General features: G+C 36.9%; 1 protein-coding gene across 1 annotated transcript in view; it reads right to left on the bottom strand.

Moving 5' to 3' along the window:
• Window positions 1–20,283, bottom strand: part of SLIT3 (slit guidance ligand 3) — a 541,141-nt gene that overhangs the window by 128,556 nt on the left and 392,302 nt on the right. The window contains exons 15-16 of the mRNA XM_060765012.2: window positions 8,551–8,701; window positions 5,599–5,673 (exon numbers count right to left, since the gene is read on the bottom strand). Of these exons, the coding sequence (XP_060620995.2) occupies window positions 5,599–5,673; window positions 8,551–8,701 (226 nt within the window). The remainder of the gene's footprint in view (window positions 1–5,598; window positions 5,674–8,550; window positions 8,702–20,283) is intronic.

Below are 20,283 nucleotides of genomic sequence, written 5' to 3'. Positions count from 1 at the left end.
AAGTGAATGTGCACCTATCTCTGTTTCTCAGTATTCAGAAGACGGCATTGGTTTGTATATATTTTTTATCTATAAAATGTTTTAAATAATATAAATAATATATTTATGCACATTATTATAGTTTCTTATGGTGTTCTGTAACTTTTATATGTTATATTAAATTGTAACAAGAAGAACATATAAAGTATTCGCATACCCTAGGAGGAGACTGCCATTGTATAGGATAACTACAAGCATTGTTTTATTTACACTGCTCATTGTGGCAGAAATCTCTGTATTGGAGCACTCTGCTGCAGCAACTCCTTTTTATTTTATCAGGTGTTTGGGGGAGTCTCCTCCTTTGGAGGTTCTTAAACAGAGAATGGATGGCGATCTATCAGAAGTGCTTTGATTGTGTATTCTTGCATAGCAGGGGGTTGGACTGTAATTTCTTTCAAGTGTATGATTCTATATTTCTACTTCTCTTTATTTAAAAAACCCCTGTATTGATATTTTATCGCAAAAGAGTCCAAGTACATTATATAGAAACCTATGACAATGCACACAATATGATAAAGATATATTTACAAAATCAAGAACAATGAAATTATGAATATAAGGGACATGTGAAATATTCAATCAGAAACAAGTAAAGAACAAAGCAATGTCAAATAAATATAGATCAAGCTTAAAGTTCAACACTTTAATATTTAAAATTCCTGGGTAAACAGAAGCATTTAAATTTGGCACTTGAAAGAATATCCCCAATGTTGACACCTTCAGAAAATATTTCGAGGTTGGAGCACCACTAAAACCTCTCTTAGATAAATGCATCATATCTCTTCCAGCAACATTTGGAGAAGGCTTCCTTTGGAAACCCCAATCCTTCCGTTATTTCGTCCACAATTTATTTAGAGCTTTCAAGGTAAATAGGACTTAGTAGTAAATAGGGAGACAATGCAATGTCCCCCCAAACTGTTGCAATACTGGTTTTGCAAGAGCTCTGTCCAGACATTCCATATTGGAGTTTTAGTAGATACATGATGAAGGAAGTGGGGCTACTATTCTGCACTCCTTAAGAGTTTCTTTGTCTCTAAATAGAGAAAATACAGAGCTGACTATGGTGAACCAGGTGGATAACATAAGTTTGCAAGGACAACCCCTGATATGATGTTTTACACACACACACAAAAAACCAAACAAAAAACAAATGTTGTCAGAATGTGGATCACCACAGAAAGGATCTCCCTACTCCTGAAAAGCCATTCTGTAGAGTCATAATTTAGAAAGTATATCAAAACTGAAACAACTGTAATAAATGAAACTAGTTTTAATTCAATTGTTACTCCAAACTTGAGTAGAATCACTGAATCAAGGGAACCTAGTAAGTCACCATTTATGTGTGTTCCATTGATTTAAATGGATCTACTGTGGCTTTGACTAACGGCTTGATTTAAATAATAGGTTTGCTTGCTTGTCTTTTATGTCTTTATAATTTCAGATGAGTAACTTTAATTAGTCAAATTCCTTTATGTTTATTTTGTATTAAATTTTAACAACTATTCGTTTGCTGCTAGATGCCTTCATTGGTTGGATTTAATGGCATTTGTACATTTTATTATGTAAACTAATTTGAACAAGAGAGGCAAAAAATTAATTAAAACTAACAAACGACAACGCTTACCAGCACCAAACTACTTAGAAATCCTATACATTAGTTCACTGGAAACAGGTCTCACAGGAGAAGAAAAAGTACAATACATCAATGGCATTATGCAAAATCTATCAAATAGTTTATGGGAAATCTGTATCCAATCTTTCTTGTGTTTTAAGATTGTACAGGCAGTCCCCAAGTGATGAACATGATAGGTTCTATAAGTTTACTCTTAAGTTGAATTTGTATGTAAGTCAGAACAGGTACATTTTAAAGTGCAAATCCAGCCAAACATGTCTTTTTAGCTTTGGATAGAATAGGGAAGGGCTAACACTCCTGTAGTGTTTGTTTTGCTGTCTGTGCCCCTGTTCAGAAGATTTCACCTCACTTTCTGTCCCTGTGATAATCAGATTTTGAAAATTTGGCTTGTTGTGGAAGCAAGGATTGGAGAGAAAGCTTCAGTAGAGACATATTTTCCCCATGATAACTCTTTCAGGAGCAAATTTTCCTTCCAAGGGATAGATTTCTCTCACTTCCTCCTGTCGTCTCACTCCCATTCTTAACTATGAGTCATTTGTAAGTCGCATGTCTGTAACTGGGGGATTGTCTGTATTCTGCAAAACCGAATTTGTAATTTTAAGCAAGAGGTGGTAAATGAGAGAGATTCATGGTTTTTAAGAAAGAAAACTGTAAACAAAAAGCTATTTCCAGTCAAATCTGGCTTTTAACCCTAAACTGCATCTGGTGGCTTCTGTAATGGAACAAAAACAGAAAATAATCCAGCAATGAGAGTTTTCTGCCAGTGTTTGCAGGCATCAGTGAAGCAGTTTTATGATGGACTGCAAGACTGTAAGCTCTTGCTGCTAGAGTACAGACATCTGAACTGCACCTGCATTTCTAAGTACTTATATTTTCCAAGAGTAGAGCATGGAGAATTTACTGCCTCACAAAGATATAAAATGCTAAATGGGAACATTTCATGCATACTGAAAATGCTCCTTTGTCCAGCAGTCTCTACTCCTTGAAAATCAGCATACAAGAAGAGATATAACCTGTTCCAGATTATTAAAATCTCTCATGCAATGCACAGAGATAGACAGTCTACCAGGTATATTACCATAACTGCAGCATTAAGGATGTATCAGACATCAGCAGCCTGACATACATTTTCCATTCTTGGTTTGTGAACCCCTGTTCAGAGTTATTTGGCATTTTAAAGATATTATGCATAGGATTCCAGATTTCAAAATGTATATAAATTGTTCTGTTATTTTTCTTTAAAGAGCTCTAATAGACACCATAAGACACATTAGCTGGACTAGAATTTAGAAAAACGATCCAAACCAGCCTTGGAAATGAGAACTTGCATAGTCAGAAGTAAATAGTGCACACCAGATGTTTAGTTATTTGTGGACATGGGAAAGGGGAAAAAGAGACATCAGTATATAAATATACTAGCTATATGGTTTCCTTTCAATTTAACTTTGGGCAGCAGGTATAGGCAATTCAATATTAGCACATTATGAATTTGTTTCAGATGTGAATGTAGTCCACCAAACTCAACAAGGCCAGACAGGAACCAATTGCTATATCCACTAAGTTTCTATTGAATAATGTTTCTTTTTTCTCAAGAGGAGACATATTTTGCACAATTCAAGAGAAAAAAATGACTGAAAGATTCCACCATACACTAAATATCCCTGTACAGGAATAATATATTTAAAAAGCATATGTTCATTCACAGTGTAAAAATGTTCAACTATTCTGAGCCAGACCGGAATCCTCTTTAGGAGATTTCTATGATATCAAGATGGGTATAAACAATAAATGCAAAAAACAAAAACAAAAACCCAACCCCCCCCCCCCCCCCCGGTATTATAGATTATTAATGTATGAAACATGTGTGTCCTATAAAGATGGTTCACTGCCCTGCAGTCAACAATGCACTACCATAATAGTGCATGGACTAGGTTTACCAAATAAGAGGCTACTTAGATATGCACCAGGGCCAATAAGCATAAACCTCTTAAGGTGAGGATCAATTTTTGTGACTTTGGCCATGGCCTGTTGAGATAGAAGAGAGAGGTGGGAAGCTTTCAATCTAAACCAAAAGGATTGCAGATAATTTCTTATAGTCCAAACCTATGCTATGTGATGAATTACTACTACTCTTCAGAACACTTTTTTCTCCCCTGGATCACCAAGCTAAAGTAAGGGATGCCTCAAATTCTTTGTGTCTACTTGTTGTCATCTTGTGCCAATGTAAATTATATTGTGTATAACACTGACAAGTTCTTCTGGTGGGTGAAGGTCACTTCCTAGTACAACAACTAGATAAGAATGGCTATTCAGCAAAGAAATTGCTGTTGCAGGGATAAACTATGAGCAAAATTATATACTAGTATGGGGATTGAAGGGCAACCTGCGCACAACCTCACCTTCTACACTTACTGATTTAGATTATCTATCTATATCAGTCCCCATTGGGAGATAGGGTGGAAGATAAAGGAGAAGAAGGAGAAGGGGAAGGATAAGGAGAAGAAGTACAAATGTTATTACCAAAGCTAGGTTTGAAGCCAAACTGAAAGGGTTTAACATTTCAATAAATAAATACACTTTTTATTACTAACTTCTGATCTCAGGGCCTGATCCCAAGTCTCCCATCTTTGTGGGTTATTTATAGGCAGAAGAAGCAAATCTCCAGTTTGGATGAGATCAACTCAGGGAAGAGAACAGGACTGTGTATAAATCTTCAACTCCACAAACAGAACACTTGCTTGCTAAAATTTCAAACCGATTTGCTGCTGTAACTTGTAAAGATTTTCCATGAGGTTTGTGTATTTATTTAGTAGCTTCCTCTTTGCCTTCCAGAAACTGTAGTGTTAAGACTCATTCTCTGATCTACATCTACCTTTTTGACTAGAAGAAAGGAGGCTAGTACTATATAATGTTTCTTATTCCATTTTCCTAATTAGGTGAAAAGGAATAACCCTATTTCATCTTGATCTGGAATAGTTCAGTATGTATCTGAATGACAAGTGGTCAGAAACTGTGATTGGTACTTAATGCATGACACTTTATGACTTCACCAGTGACCATATTTACATCTCAGGTTCTGGCCTGGAAACCTTAGTCTTGGAATATTTCAGACCTAGCAACCCTATTAACAGTTCATCTTTTGTCTAGTTCCTATTGTCCAGACTATGGGTCAAGAGGAGGAGAAGCGGGGGGGGGGGGGGGGGTTCCTCCCAGGAGCCGAGCATGAGCCCATGAGAGAGGAACAGCTTGACATGACTGACATAATTTTTTCCCCTCCTCCGGTTATAACACAGAGTGGACATAATTCAGCTGCACCCATCAAAGAGTTTGGTCCAAAATAAGAAAGTTTGGTCCAGATGGTAGGACTTCTGCAGAGGCAGCATAAAATATGAGCTTTGGCAACAATACTTTGCTAAAAGCAATAATTGTGTTTGATGTTTCAGCCAGGGACTTTGACCCTTGGATCTTGTACTTCGTGTTGTGGATATTGGTGTTTGACCTTCAGATCAGACTCTCAGAGTACTCTTTGTGCCTGCTAACTTTGTGTGGACTACCTTTGTGAATGACCTTGGACTTCCTTTGGACTAGGTGAAAAGTCATGTGTATATGTGACCTTCGGACCGGACTTTGGAATTCTCCTATGATTTAAACTCTGTAAGTGCTATCTCTATGTCGACTGTGGACTGCCTTGCTAAGCTCAGGCTGCAGTGTCTTGACACCTATTGACATACAAATATCTTCTGCTTTGGATACTGAAGTTTTCTTAAGTGCATTTGTACTTTAAATTACTTAATAGCATACTAGCAGGCAGATCCTGTGTATGCTTTTTCGGGAGAAAATTACACAACATTTGAGTCTGCATATATTCACATGTGAACCTCTGTGAATGTATTCATAATTAAAATAAACAAATTTGTGAAACTTACATTTTTCTTAAACTGGGGAGCTTCTTGAATATTCCTGTTGCTTCCAGAACAGAAATGTCATTGTCATGTAAACGCCTTAGGAGAAATAACAGTGAAATCACGTAAGACATAATTGGCTTAGAAATGCCCATATAGCTTGTACATTTCTTAGACTAATGATAACAACAAAGACATGAATGACATGCTTGGAGAAAGGCTATATATGCAATCAAACAGATAAACAAACAACATAGCATTGTGACAAATGCATTGGAAGAAAACACAAATCCACAGATAACAATGAAGTTGACTGCACCATCTTGGGTCAGTTATTTCACCTTATTTATTTCTATTTTACAGAAATGCATTTTAATACTTATCTTTTATAGAAATATGTATCTTTATAGAATTTTTACAATATTTATGTGTTTTAATTATGCTGTAACCCGCCTTGAGTCATGAGGAAATGCAGGCAAGAAATAAAATAATAATAACATTAAACTGGCTAAACTGATTGTAATGATAAAACTGGAATAAAACCATAAACCCAATCTTCTACACTTTGGAGAAAATCTGGATATAAGTGCAACAAAATGCATTTTTTTTCCTGCCATCCTTGGACTAAATCTAATTCTTGTCCTTTTATCTAGAGTAAACTCACTGAAATGTTAAGACTACCAAGTGTTGTTAATTCCAATGGGTAGGGCTAATGTTGGCTTTAGCCCCGTTTATATTACTGATTTCAGTTTTAGCTATACAATACAATACAATACAATAAGCCTTTATTGGCATAACATGGCAGAGAGTATAAAACATAGTACACGTAATAAAAAAGGGCTTCTCGTTTGCTACACATTCAGTTTGCAGACTTCATTCAGGAATCTTGCCACTGAAAGGCAGCAGCTAAAGTCCTGGCAATTTAAAAGCAAAATCACTTTGTCAGAATTGCTGCGGTTCTTCAGTGAGTCTATAGCTTGTGTTAGCAGGCTGGATCTTAGCTCCTGGTAGAGTGGACAGTGCAGGAGAATATGCGGTATGGAGTCTAGCTGTCCTGTGCTGCAGAGGCAGACCCTCTTGTTGCTCGGGAGGCCATTGAGTCTTCCTCTATGGAGCGGCGATGGCATGATATTAAATCTAGCCAGCATGTAGGCTCTTCTGTAAGAGGGGTTGGTGAGCTCTGAGATGTAAAAGGCTGGATTTCCCTGTGTGTATGGAATTGCCAAGTTAATAGGTGAGCAGGATTTGTTTGCCAAGCTCAACAATTGGTTGTGGTCCCTTTCTAGCAGCCTCCTTTGGTAAAAATCTCGGAAAAAGATAGTAGAGTCAGGAAATCGCTGTCGTAGCCCAATTCCCCGATCTTTGCTAGGACAGTTGAGCACCATTTGGAGTGGTGGAGTTCACTCAAGGTGAGTTGAGTCAGAGAGTCGCTGGGACTTTGATAGTGTATAGATAGCCAAAATTTAATGACGATTAGCCAGATAGTAGCCTCAATAGAATATTGCCTAGATTCAAGACAAAGAACTGCATACGGGACACAGTTGGGGGCACCATATAGTTTATGGAGGAATTTCGAATGAAAAGATCTGATGGCGCTGTTATTGGGGGTTAACCAGATGGGTGCTCCATAGAGAAGTTGTGACATCGCCTTTGCTTTGAAGACTTGCAGAGCTAGGGGGATATATTGATTACCCCTGGAGTGGAAGAACCTCCTGGTCGCACTGCTACTCGATTTGGCCCGGGCCAGTGTATATTTTAGGTGGGTGGACCATGACAAGTTGTTGCTAAACCAGAGACCTAGGTATTTGAAACGTTTTACTTGCTCAATATAGTGGCCCTTTATCTTCCAGACTTGTCTTTTGATGCTTTTCCCAAACGCCAAGATTTTGGTTTTGTCGTAGTTCACCTGCAGTTCGTTCGCCTCGTAAAAATCAACAAATTTATGCAGGAGTCTTTTTAAGCCCACATGAGAGAGGGATAATAGGGCTGCGTCGTCCGCAAATAGCAAAAGGGGAACATGCTTTGGGCCAATCTGAGTAGAATCACCACGAATTCTGAAAACAGAACAATATGTATTACAGTTTTAGCTATAATACATATTGTTCTGTTTTCAGAATTCGTGGTGATTCTACTCAGAATTATATGTATATGTGTGTTTTGCATTTATAAATTTGGTGAATTTCATTTTTGAACAGAATTCCTTTACTATTGCAATATAAATATTTGTCATATAAAATGCCATTCTGAACAGCTGTATTTGTATATAAGCATAATATCCTGAGTATTTCACAGTGGCCTAGCACTGGTTGGAGAACTCCTACATAGCAACAGTAGCCAAATGAGGCCGTTAAATGGTGCCAAAGATAATGGGAAGGCACTTTGAAAGAACCATTAAAAATCCACTTCATTTAAAACAGGGCAACAGGTATGCAAATTTGATGTCAATTCCTGTTCCTGGGATCCACAAAGGGCTACATTAGTAGCCTTATTGAACCTGGAATGACTATAAATCCATTTTGGGTTTTAGCTGCCTCTATCTTTACAAAAAAAGAGAGCATTAGGACTAAACCCTTTCTTAAACTAGCCTTATATTTCCTACAGGCTTCCAGATCTGCAATTCTCCTTCCTTTCTGACCCTGTCCTTCCTTTTGGATCTTGTTTGTAGAGGCCACTAAAAGGCAAGGGGGAAAAAGGTATGTAGTACATGCAATTAATGTACCACACATTGCCCACCCCAAGAAAACAAGTCTTTACTTAAAACATTATTGAAATCAGAAGTTGAGTGTGAATACACAACCTGAGTAATGTGCTTAGACATGTTTTTATTTTCCTCCAAGGCAGTACACTTAACACCACAATACTGCAGTTGTTTTACAGTGCCCTTTAAAACCTTGGATACCAGCAAGATAAGACATACTGACTCACTTCAATGGTTGAACATTCTATGGTCTCTTTTGCAAAATGTGCCACACTTACAGGTCTGTTGTATATTCTGGAAGATGGCTGGGAAGTCGAGTAATCTTTTGGTTAGAACAGTCTACAATTGTTCCCTCACAGCGGCATTTTTCAGGACAGATCAAGTCCATGAAGCATTCCCCAGTGAACTTACTCCTGTAGTCCTCTGAACCTGCAAAGTTTAATATTTCCAGATAAATAACTGTACAGAAAATAGCTATCACAAATTACTTCTAAAGGAACGAGCACTTCCATTTCCTTGGTGAATGGGAAAGAATTGACTGAAATTTTTATTACAGCTTTGAAGCGGTTGCAACAATTTACTTCAATGTAGTTGTAAGAGACTGAGGACCTGTTCCCTCTTTGGCAAGTCTCTTCTAGTGCATTTTTACCTTTCAAAAATATTTTCTCAGTTGCAATACTAACTCAGAGATACAAGAAAGGCAATCAGCATTGACAATATCTATAATCAAATTAATGAGTGTGCTTTGCAAATGTATATATATTTTAAACAATGTAAGAACAGGGCTGAAGGAAGTAACTTGAGTAGCAAAGATTTTCACTTTAACCACATGCAGCACCTCGCATATTTAGCAAAAATGGCATCTCAGCATGCTTTGACTTATTTTAATTAAACATCTTTCCAAATGAACAAGCCATTCCTGATTTTTTTTTAAAAATGAATTAACAAGACATTTAAACATGATCCTCACACTTATGACAGTGAAAATACTAATTGATAAATTAAAGAGTTATCAGCACACATTAATTCATTATTACTTGCCTGCTCACTTCATAGTTCATCGTGGCATCAACTAAATATTTCCTGAAATCATCTGTTATATCCATCACCCTAACAAACTCAAGTCTTTGTAACTTTTCCAGGCCTGTATAAGTCAGTTGTAATTGAAACATCTATTTGTCAATGTCTGATTCACTTAAATGACAAATGATACCTCTTTAAAAATAAAATTCTGGGAAGGTAAAGTACTAGAAGGCAAAGTTGTTGAATTAATCAGGAAAAGAACTCCATAAAGGCTCTCAACAAAAAATGTGTACAGAGATCTGAATTAATTTTAAGATCTGAACCCAGTTTGAGAACATTGTTGGTGCTTTCTATTGTTATAATTCAGACAAGCTGTTTTGTACATGAAAGACAGACCTCTATGCAAGCTGCATTTCATTACCCAATCTGGTTAACTTGAATGCTGAGTGTATAATGAGAAAAACTGAATTACACTCAGAGGAAGGAGGCATGAAAATTGGAGGAAGTAACATCAACCATTTAAGATATGCTGATAATACCATACTACTAGCTGAAAAGAGCAAAGCCTTGAAATGATTATTAAAGAACATTGAGGAAGAAAATACAAAAGCGGGTTTATGGATGACCATTAAGATAACAAAAATAGTGACCACAGAGTATTTATATAACAGCAAAGCATAAAATGAAGACATTGAGGAAATCCAAGATTTCCTATACTTTGGCTCAGTCATTAATCAAAATGGAAACTGCAGTCAAGAAATCAGAAGACAAGGCCTTGAAAAGGCAGTTGTGAAGAAGCTACACTTGCTCCTCCAATGTAAAGATATATCACTGAATACTGAAGTCAATATAATCTATGACACTGTTTTACCCATTTCTATGTACGGTTGTGAAAGCTGGACAGTAAAGAAAGCTGAAAGGGAGAAAATCAACTCATTTGAAATGTAGTGCTGGAGGAACATTCTTCAGATGTCATGGACTGACAAAAAAGAAAAATAAGTGGATTCTAGAAAAAAAATCTTCTTAGAAGCCAAAATAACTAAACTGAGATTGCCATACTTTGGACATATCACGAGAACTTGTGACTCACTAGAATAGACAGTAATGCCTAACAAGGCCCAAGGAAAAGAGGAAAACCACATTACTGTTTCATAAACCCAATAAAGGGAGCCACAGGCCATTGTTTGCAAGACCTAAGCAGGGCTGTTGATGACAGGGTGATACAGAGGTCACTCATTCATAGGGTTGCCATAAGTCAAAGTCAAATTGATGGCAGAGAGGAACAAATAAAATGGTGGCACACAAAGATTTTATGTAGCAATACTGTATAAAACCACAAAATCGCCAATTCTTCAACTCACTGAAAATGCAGTATTTGCTAACTAGCACCATCCAAAAGGACTGCCCTATATACGGGTCCTTAAGCACTTGTTAATATTCAGTACTAGTTAACTTTCAGGTAAAATGCAAAATGCTGATTTTGTCTTTGAAAGTTCAAAATGAACTTAGTTTATTTTAAGGAATAATTTTCCTGCTTTCTTTTTCATAATTTTCTTTAGTCACAGAGGTTTTTCATACAGCAAACAGCCAGGCTCTTTCCAATAGCTCTAGAACTAATCCTGCCCCGTTTACAGTTTACCCTGATTGCTGAACTACAGAGGTGACCTGAAGGAATGTAGTCAAGCAGTTGCATTTTCATATACTAATTACAGATGGATTATTAAGTAAAAATTAAAATAAAAACACTATCTTGGAGTTAATTCAATAAAAATAAATATGACTTGTTTCATTAAAATTATATTTAAATTGGGAGTATTAACATGAAATATACCATTACTTTTCTTACAGGTATTAAATATGTGGGATAAAGCTCACTCACACCCACAATAACTGCACTTTGTTCATCCTGTTTCCTCATTTTTTCTTATACTTTCATATTTAATGCAAATTTCATAGGAATCACAGCAATTATGTTTTTTATATCTGTAAAATTCTAATTGAAGGTGTTTAGCCTTAAGCAGGACTTAACCGTAACTAAGTTAAGGAGGACATGCATGAGTGCAGTCTCTTTTCATACTTCCGTAACTATACATTTACCACCCAAGTACTGTATATATTAACATTTGTTTACATCAAAGTAATGGATATAAGATGCTGAACTTAAATTTCTAAATTTCTAGTCCTGTTCTAAAGAAAAAACACGCAGAATCAATAATGAATAATAGGCACAAAGGAACAAGGGAGAGACAGACAACAATATGTCCTGTAAGATTGTGGAAATGCACATTTTCTTCTGGGTGCCTCCCTCCCAATATCAGAATTCAGAGCACGATTGGTGGTTTGGTGGTCTGTAATAATACGTTAGGGATCAGTTGAAAAAAGAAAACTGGGGTGAGGGTGAAAATGATATCCTGCTTGAAGCCATATTCCTATAAGATAGCGGTTAACAACTGCATGGGTGTGTATGGGGTTAATCTACTATCACATTCAGATATAATAGGAATGACTTACGCTACCATATTTACTGTCTGTTGGATGGTTGGTCAGTGTAGGGTTGAAAAATATCCCAGAAATCAGTGTAGTTTGCTTTTAAAAAATCATCAACTTTGTGTAAAGAAGCTTTGGGGTTATCAAAGGAGCCTCTAAAGTAGCAGAAATTGAGTGTGTGAACTTCATCAACCTGTGGGCTACATTTTCCCCGACCTTGCAATAAGGGAACATGGCTGGCAGGCAAATGGCTGGCTGGCAAAAACCAGAACCTTCCTGATTGATGACATGGACACACAGCAACATTGCTTTGCAGATCACAACAGTTTTATGTTAAACTAGCATGATTTTTTGTTTCACAGGAAAAGAAGCTTGGGGAGTTTCTTCACATACGCTAGGTGGGGCTTCTGAGTACATTTTTTTGGGGCTGGAAAGCTGTGACAATGGGGTATAAATCATAATTAAACCATAGGTTTAGTGAATCATCTCAGGCAGTTATCTCAATGCTTAAATGTGTATTTGAAAGATAGGTACTGCCACCTTCTATATAATTAAGGTACTGAAATCTCTCAGCAGTTAATGGATGCTGTTAAGGGGGATACTATACCAAACATGAGTTTATAATACAGAAAGGAATATAAGTGAGGCTTTGTTTTGTAAAATAGAACACTAAAAGTTTTTTTTTTACTTTTAGTAAACACACAGCAGAGCAAAACTAGATAAAACAGCGTAATTCAGTATTTATTTATTAATTTATGTGTATCGCAAGGTATGGGATTACTCTTACACAAAAAGGAACACATTGGTGAGGAAAGCACCCCCCCCCCCCCAAGCATACTTCACTCTGCTCCACTTTCCTACTGCCTCCTTTTCAATACTACAACTTGGCCAAACCAGAGCCCAGTGAGACTAGGCAAGGAAGGGTATTACTTTCTTTCAGTTTTAAAAGTAGATACTCAAGCCTGATTTTCATTTTATGTAAATCTTTCTTGTTCAAGACACACGAACAAATACATGTGGTTAGCCTATCACATCTAGTTTGTCATTTGGAAAGAGGCATGCCAATGATCACACACTGATGCATGTAAACCACTCAATTTTGCACTGAATGCATATTCATTCAGTGAATGTCACTCTCAATCCACAGACCTGAATCAGGAGAACCACACAAATAGTTCCCACACAGTGAGTTCTGGACTTCCATTTATGAGGCGGCTGCTCCACCTTTGTGCTACATTGGCAAACATCTCTGAAAGCTGAGAAGATTTTCAAAAGTAATATGTTTCTTAACTTGTGAGTGCGTGGGTGGCCTGCTCTTCCAAGGAAAAAGATTGACTATTCCACTAGTTACACCCTAACATTCCATTTAACCTAAATAGTTCTTTGGATCACATCTAAAGCTCCGTAAGAACCTACCGCTATGCATAAAAATATTGGTCACCTTGACAGAAAGCTACTTATTTCTTTTAAGTAAAGACTACATGGGTTATCTGTCATTCTTTCCGTTGGGACATGGTATAATTTGTATGCATAATTAAAACATGGTATAACAAGTTCAAAGACTACGAGGTATGCACATACTGTGTACTTAGAATCTTAGAAATTAATTGTGTACCATGCACATATAAAATCTGAGTCATTACATTGTCAGTTGGCCTGCCATATACACAAATTCAACTATCTAAATTTTGCTATTTTATATAAAGGACAGTATTATAATGGGATAAGCATCCATGGATTATTAGTATCCACAGAGGGTTCTGGAATCAAATCTCAAGTGCTAACAAGGGCCCATTGTGTTCATTGCAGGTGGGAAACACAATATGAAGATGTGGGAAGTTTACCAAACTTTTAGAAAATGTAAAAAAAAAAAAGAAGAAGAAGAAGGAAGGAAGGAAGGAAGGAAGGTGCAAGGTATGTCATTGTAACCTGAACCCAGATCTTTTCTTCTTTTCTAAAGAAACACATTCATACAGAAAAATAGCATGTCTAATCTCTTGCTTTATACAGGTGAAATATCTACAACAGGAAAAGAGGTTGCTTATTAACTCTAAGTATATGTGTACATTAAAATTATAATGCAAATTATCTGAAGAACCATGGAGTGTGAGGTGATAAACACCACACGCTGCCATCAAGCACTCCAAGATACCCATCAACCTGCAAGACAGCAGCAATCAGCTGCCAACGGGAGGAAATTTACTCTTTAACTTGAGTCTTGAGATCTCTTGGACAGGTGGCAGCTCTATCATGTTATTCCCATTAGGGAAACTAATGTGAAAGCCAGCCATCTGGCTGCAGTGCCAGTTATATGTGTCCATCCATCTCTACATGCATTACTTTATCAGCATGCCCTCATGGGGCTTTAAGTGGATATGGTTCAATTCAAGAGGTACAATCTAATCGATTATGTTCAAGCATTACTTCAATTATAAAAATCAAATGGAGGGCGGCTGCAGAGAAAAACAATGTCATTTCAGAACTTTAGCAATAGGAAAAAAGTTTTTCTTAAAACCTAACTGGGCTTAAAGGATCACATTGTTACTTTATTCACATGTACACTCATGTTCATTCTCATTTTAGTGAAAATATACCTCTTATGAAAATCAGTTTGGGGTAGTACCATATTTTATGCATAAGTTAAACCCCTTGGTCTCATAGAGTCGGCTCTCACACTAGTCCCACTTTTCTTAGAGAAAATATGAGAGCAAAGCAGGGAAATCAGCTTCTCTTCTCACTTTTCAGAAACACACATTAAACAAAAGAGGCAACCACTTGAAACACTCTTGATGAAAGTAATGAAGACTAAAGAGCTTACTTCAAAGTTTATTCAGGGATGAAGACAGATGACCATACTAAGAGACAAATTACTAAAGTATGTATGTATCTACTTGGGAAACTAAATATTTAGTACAGGTAGTTGGCCCAAGTTAACTTGGGGTATATTTTCTCACCTTCAGATACCAATTTGGTTATCTCAATAATTCTTCCAAATGGTTAGAAAAAATACTATTCCCCTCTGCTGAGGCAGAGCAATGCAGATAATTTTTTTAAAAAAAAGCATGAGTTTTCAAACCATTTAAATGGATTATAGGGCAGAGAGCACTGCTTGTTTATTTACACAAGTGAGGTTCACCATTGGAAACATCAGCAATGAGGACAAATTATGTTTAAAACGGGAGCCCCTGGTTAAACCCTTGTGCCAGGAGGACTGCTAACCAAAAGGCCGGCAGTTCAAATCCGTGGAGGAGGGTGAGCTCCCATCTGTCAGCTCCAACTTTTCATATGGGGACATGAGAGAAGCCTCCCACAGGATGGTAAAACATCCAGGTGTCACATGGGCAACATCCTTGCAGATGGTAAATCCTCTCACACCAGAAGCGACTTGAAGTTTCTCAAGTTGCTCCTGACACAAAAAACCCCTTTAAAACAAAGTTTGTTTGTCCACTTACTACAATTCTCTATAATCTCCTGTAAGAAAGGTACCTATTCCTTAGCAACTAATTTGACATACAATTCAGTTGGGAAAGGGTTCTCTAAAATTAGACAAACAAATGTGTCAATAGGAAATTACCACTGGGAATATAACTATTTATCCAAGGCATCGGCATAAAGCATAGAAATATACTGCAGATAATTCAATATTCTAGCACCAAGGTAAGAACTATAATTATTGGAGATTTTAATTATTCTACTTGATGTGACAGTGTGTATTTCAACCACAATGTTTCTAGAATTGAATACTGTTTAGTCACAAATGAAGATGCTTTATATGGTACATATCCTGAGGCAATTGTGGATCATGAATCCTGATATTGTGACTCACTTGCATTCTTTAGGTCATGAAGCCAACTATATTCACAGATTTGACACCAAAGCCAAACCCTATATATTCATGTATAAGTCTAGAAATTTCAATTGAAAAAACAGCCCCAAAAACCTGAGTGGCAAAAGGCATGAGCTTCGTCCATCCTGGGAGAACCTAAAAGAAGCACCGATCCCCTCTACTCTCTCCACCACGGCACTGCTTCTGAGATTTTTGAATGCCAAGAAATGGTGGCAGTGGGCAGGGATGGCTGACCCCCTGAGGTGGAATTGGTGCTTTCTCCTCATCATAGAATGACCCTCAACTTATCAATGAGTCATATCAACAGCCAATTTATCAATGAGCTTGACTTATACGTACATTAGTATACACAAAGTTGAATAAATCAACCATGTGCTTAATCTGTGCTCTTGAAGATGAATTAATAAAATTAGTTGCAACTCTTTCACAAACCAGCAATTTACAAAAACACCCCTGATTTTTAAAATATTTTTCAGCCATTTAATTCTGCGAAATTGTTCCAGTTCTCTTTACTATATGGCTGCTGACCACGCTCACCTTTTAATGCTGTCATCTCTCGCCTTTTGAAGTTTCTGAAAACAGTAGAAGTATCTCAGCATGCCATGCTGCAGGAAAGCATGGAGCCTTCCATGGTGCTTGACAGAACCATGTTCAATTTGTATTGTTCTACCACATGGTTAGATCAAGCACAAAGGAAAATCCCATTAACAGGAAGAGTCAGTGTTAGGCAGCCGCCAAAAAGAGAGGAGCGCTGAGAGGAAGCAGCACGGAGAAGCACAAGCTGGAGATTTCATTGTGAGCAGTTGTCCACTTCTCCCATGCATAAACGAACTGGAGCTCAACACTTATTGCTACAAATGCAAAAAACACACTCTATAGCATAGACTGTTAGTGTTTGAGAACAACTCACCAGGATCTTGAAAGTGTAATCCAGTTAAAGATGTGTAACTTCAGTGACAGTGAAACTTCAGTGACAGTTTAACCAATTAAATACAGTGAGTGTGGAAATGGGGGGAAATTAACAACAGTATAATTTCACACATGCCTGGAATACTGTTATTTTTTTGTAGCCTTAAGACAGTCTCTAGCAAATCCAGCAGCAATCAACCTCTTAAAACCAAATATTTTGTGTTTGTTGCTAAATATACTTTTTTTCTTATTATAATTTCAAATAAGCTTTTGATGATAATACTTTTTCTATTTTAAATTTCACTGATTTTGTAGCAGGAACATAGCAAAGAACTAATATATTCTGAGATCCAGAGTAGTGTCTCAGCTCTTTTGTACTATAGAAGTTGATTGTTGGCTGAATTTTGACTGATTACGAATACAAATGTTTGCTTTAAAATTTTAGTGCTCCTGAAATATCAGAGCCTAGGATTTTCAGAACTCATCACCCAGTAAAGCAACAACTGACTGGCTCCACAGCACTTGTTTTAACATTTTTAAAAGAACTGAAAGAAATTGGGATGTCTGGTAGGCTCTCCCCCTGCCTGTACCACAACACCTTCAACACAATCTACAGTATTTTGGTTTGTATGCTGCCTAGGAGACTTTTACTACTTTGTACCTCTATTCTGCTGAAGAGGAAACACGTTGTATATAGGCTTAACCTTGAGTTAGACATTAGAAATGAGAGCAGGGCCAAACTTTTCTATACCACTCCAGTAATGCACAGCATGTTACCAAGTATAATAAAAGCACAAACACAAAAAACTTCTAAAAGCTATCAGGGATGCTGCATACTTTGTTGTTGCTTAAAAACTTTCCTTCACAGTCTTGACTCCACTTGCTGCTATGATTTATGTAATAGTAAACATGTAGAATGGCATTATTACACAAAAACAGAGTCTGCAAAACAGTAGTAAGTTTACAATGGTGAACACTTCATGTGCGTTATAGCACTTGCATTGTGCATTACTAAGTCAAACTGAAAGTTTCTTTAGTGGTCAGAGCACTGGACATGACTCTGTAATATGAATCCTTACTCATCCCTGACAATCCACTGAATGACCTTGGGAAAATCACACTCCTTCAGCATAAGAGAAAGGCAAAAGCAAACACTTTATAATCAAATCTAGCCAAGAAAACCTTTGCAAGAAATGACTTGAAGGGATATAACAAGTCAAACTTTCTATCTTATGTGAATAGTAAGTTCAAGTTAAATTGGTGGTTTATTTTACACAGGAGAAAGATATACACAAAAGAAACTGTTGCATAAAAGCAATGTTAATGAGAAGAGAAGTCATCCTAATTACTTTAAATGAATAAACACTAAATATGGCACCCTGTCTGTCATACAACATATTGTGAAGCAAATGGTTATAGCTTTCCATCAGTAACACATGTGAACTAACTACATGGAATTCCATGGAATACATGGAATTACTTTTCCTGAACATGAAAGCTTGGGAAAGGAAGCAGCTAATTGGTCTAAAATGCAATAAATAAACAAACAAATAAAACAAAAATCCACAAAAGCTCAAATAAAAACAAAAGCTTCAAGTCTGTTAGAAAATAGAGAAGCGCTATTGTTTATCACTGGTTTTAGGCTAGATGGCACTGTATGAAATGCATATTTTCATTGTAGTCAAGCCCTGTTGTATTAGGTAGGGTGTCTGCCCAGTGCCATTCAAAGCAAATCTAAGTGGAATTAAACTCAAAATAGGGCATGTCTTTGACACATTGGACCTGTGTGTTGAATATACTCTACTTTAAAACATTTACCACCATTATGCAAACGGTTGCTGAGAACTCAAGCAGACATGTAAAATACCATAAACTGTTGTTTTCTTTGAAAATCCATTTGATTGTTACAGATAAATGGAAAATCACATGGCCCGAAGCAAGAAGTTCTGTAGGAATGACAAAATTACATGAAAGTGCTACCAAAGAGTGAGATGCCTGCTCCACAGTATTCCAGGTTTGATGCAGTGCTGCTATCTTCAGTTTGGACTGAATTACTGAGAGGCAACATCTGAGAGAAAGAAATCTCTATTGGCAGATGGCTCATTGTTAGTTGTGTCAGCGGCATGTATGACAACTATCTGGCATTGTAACAGCTAATTAAATTGGCTAAATGGAACAAGAATCAAATACCACAGACACAGGAGAAACACATTTGGTTATCAAAGCTTCAAATGGGAAACAAATTCTTATTGTCATGGTAGAAGAGAACAAAGCTCCAGTGACTTCCCCCTTCCTTTAAACATTTGTTCATTAGCAGAGAAACTGCAGAACATGTACAGGGCAGATCAATCAATTGCTAGTCAAATGTGACAGCAAGAGAAGAGGGGGAAAGAGAAACCTAGAAGTGAAAACAAAGACGTATCTCCAAGTGGAGTAATATTTTTCATGCCATTGGCAGCCAATGCCGTGGAGCTGCACACTAATCACGACACCCTGCCAATTTTAAAGCACACAGAGCTATCATTGAGCAAGTACAATCTGCTGCTGGATTCCTTTTGATTTCCCCTTAGAAAACAAATCTGTACGGCAGTTATCTTAATCAAAAGATGCTAAGTGGACAAGGCTACTGAGAAGAATAGCGTCTGATCAAATAGAGCAGGTATGTCTTGCTGGACATTAGGCTGCCACTGGACAGGTGCAGCTGCAGGAGAAGAGCAGCATATTCTTTTATGGCTGATGCTAAACATGGAAAGGGGATTTTCTGCTAATTGAAAGGAAAATAAATGCCCCATCCACCTTGAATATACACAAGAGTTCTGGCACAAAAATGCTCCTATACAATCAATCATTTTTACAACTTTTACACACATAGTTTGCATGAAAGAATAGTTTTTCAAAAACATTTGCTCTTGAAGGTTGGCCTAAATCCTACTGCTAAACCTAAAGGAATCAATGGGATTCACATAAGTTTTGATTCAGTAACTGATCCAATATGCTTGCTTCCCTTGAGACTAGCAACTGGATAAAAAACATTCCTGCTTACAGTTTGCCCCTAGACTGTAGAACTCACTTCCCAAGGAAGCCAAAAGAGCCACATCCTTCTTCTAGTGATGGGCTAAAACAATTTTGTTCAGACTGGCTGTTAACACAGAGAAAAATAAAGAACTGGGTAGAGGGTACTATTTTGTCTCACCAAATTGTTTTTAGAGCTTTAAATCTTTTAATTTTTGTATTATTTTATGATGTTTTGAATTCTTCAAATCCTGTAAATAGTTTAATTCTCTTTTTATTTTCATTTTTTTCTATGTTGGCAATTGCATTTTCTTTTAAATTGTGAGCCACTTTGAATTCCAATTTTGGGGGATAATAGCAACTTAATGCCAAGAGCAGCTGCATGTATTGTATTTTCAAATACAACCCTACCTCTTAAATGGAGGATGAGTATGTTTACAAACTATACACTCTAGCCTCTTTCAGCTAATGAGAGATCTTGGTCTACCTGTGCATTATGTCTAAAATGGCCCACTCTACTATGCATCAAAAAAGATTTTGAATAATCCATGCTTTACTTTGCTATCATTTATTATGGTACGGTAAGCATACTTGGTTACCAAATCTATAATAAGTTAAGAGAAAGCATTATTTAATTAATTCAGAGGGACATACTTTTTGAATAAGATATAAGAGCATTTCCTGCTGGAACGCACAGAATTCTATGGTCAGTTAACTAGTTCTGAAAGCTAAA

Source organism: Anolis sagrei, chromosome 2 (assembly GCF_037176765.1).
Source record: "Anolis sagrei isolate rAnoSag1 chromosome 2, rAnoSag1.mat, whole genome shotgun sequence".
Taxonomy (NCBI): domain Eukaryota; kingdom Metazoa; phylum Chordata; class Lepidosauria; order Squamata; family Dactyloidae; genus Anolis; species Anolis sagrei.
Note: the sequence above shows the minus strand (reverse complement) of the source record. Positions and strands in the feature narration are given on the sequence as shown.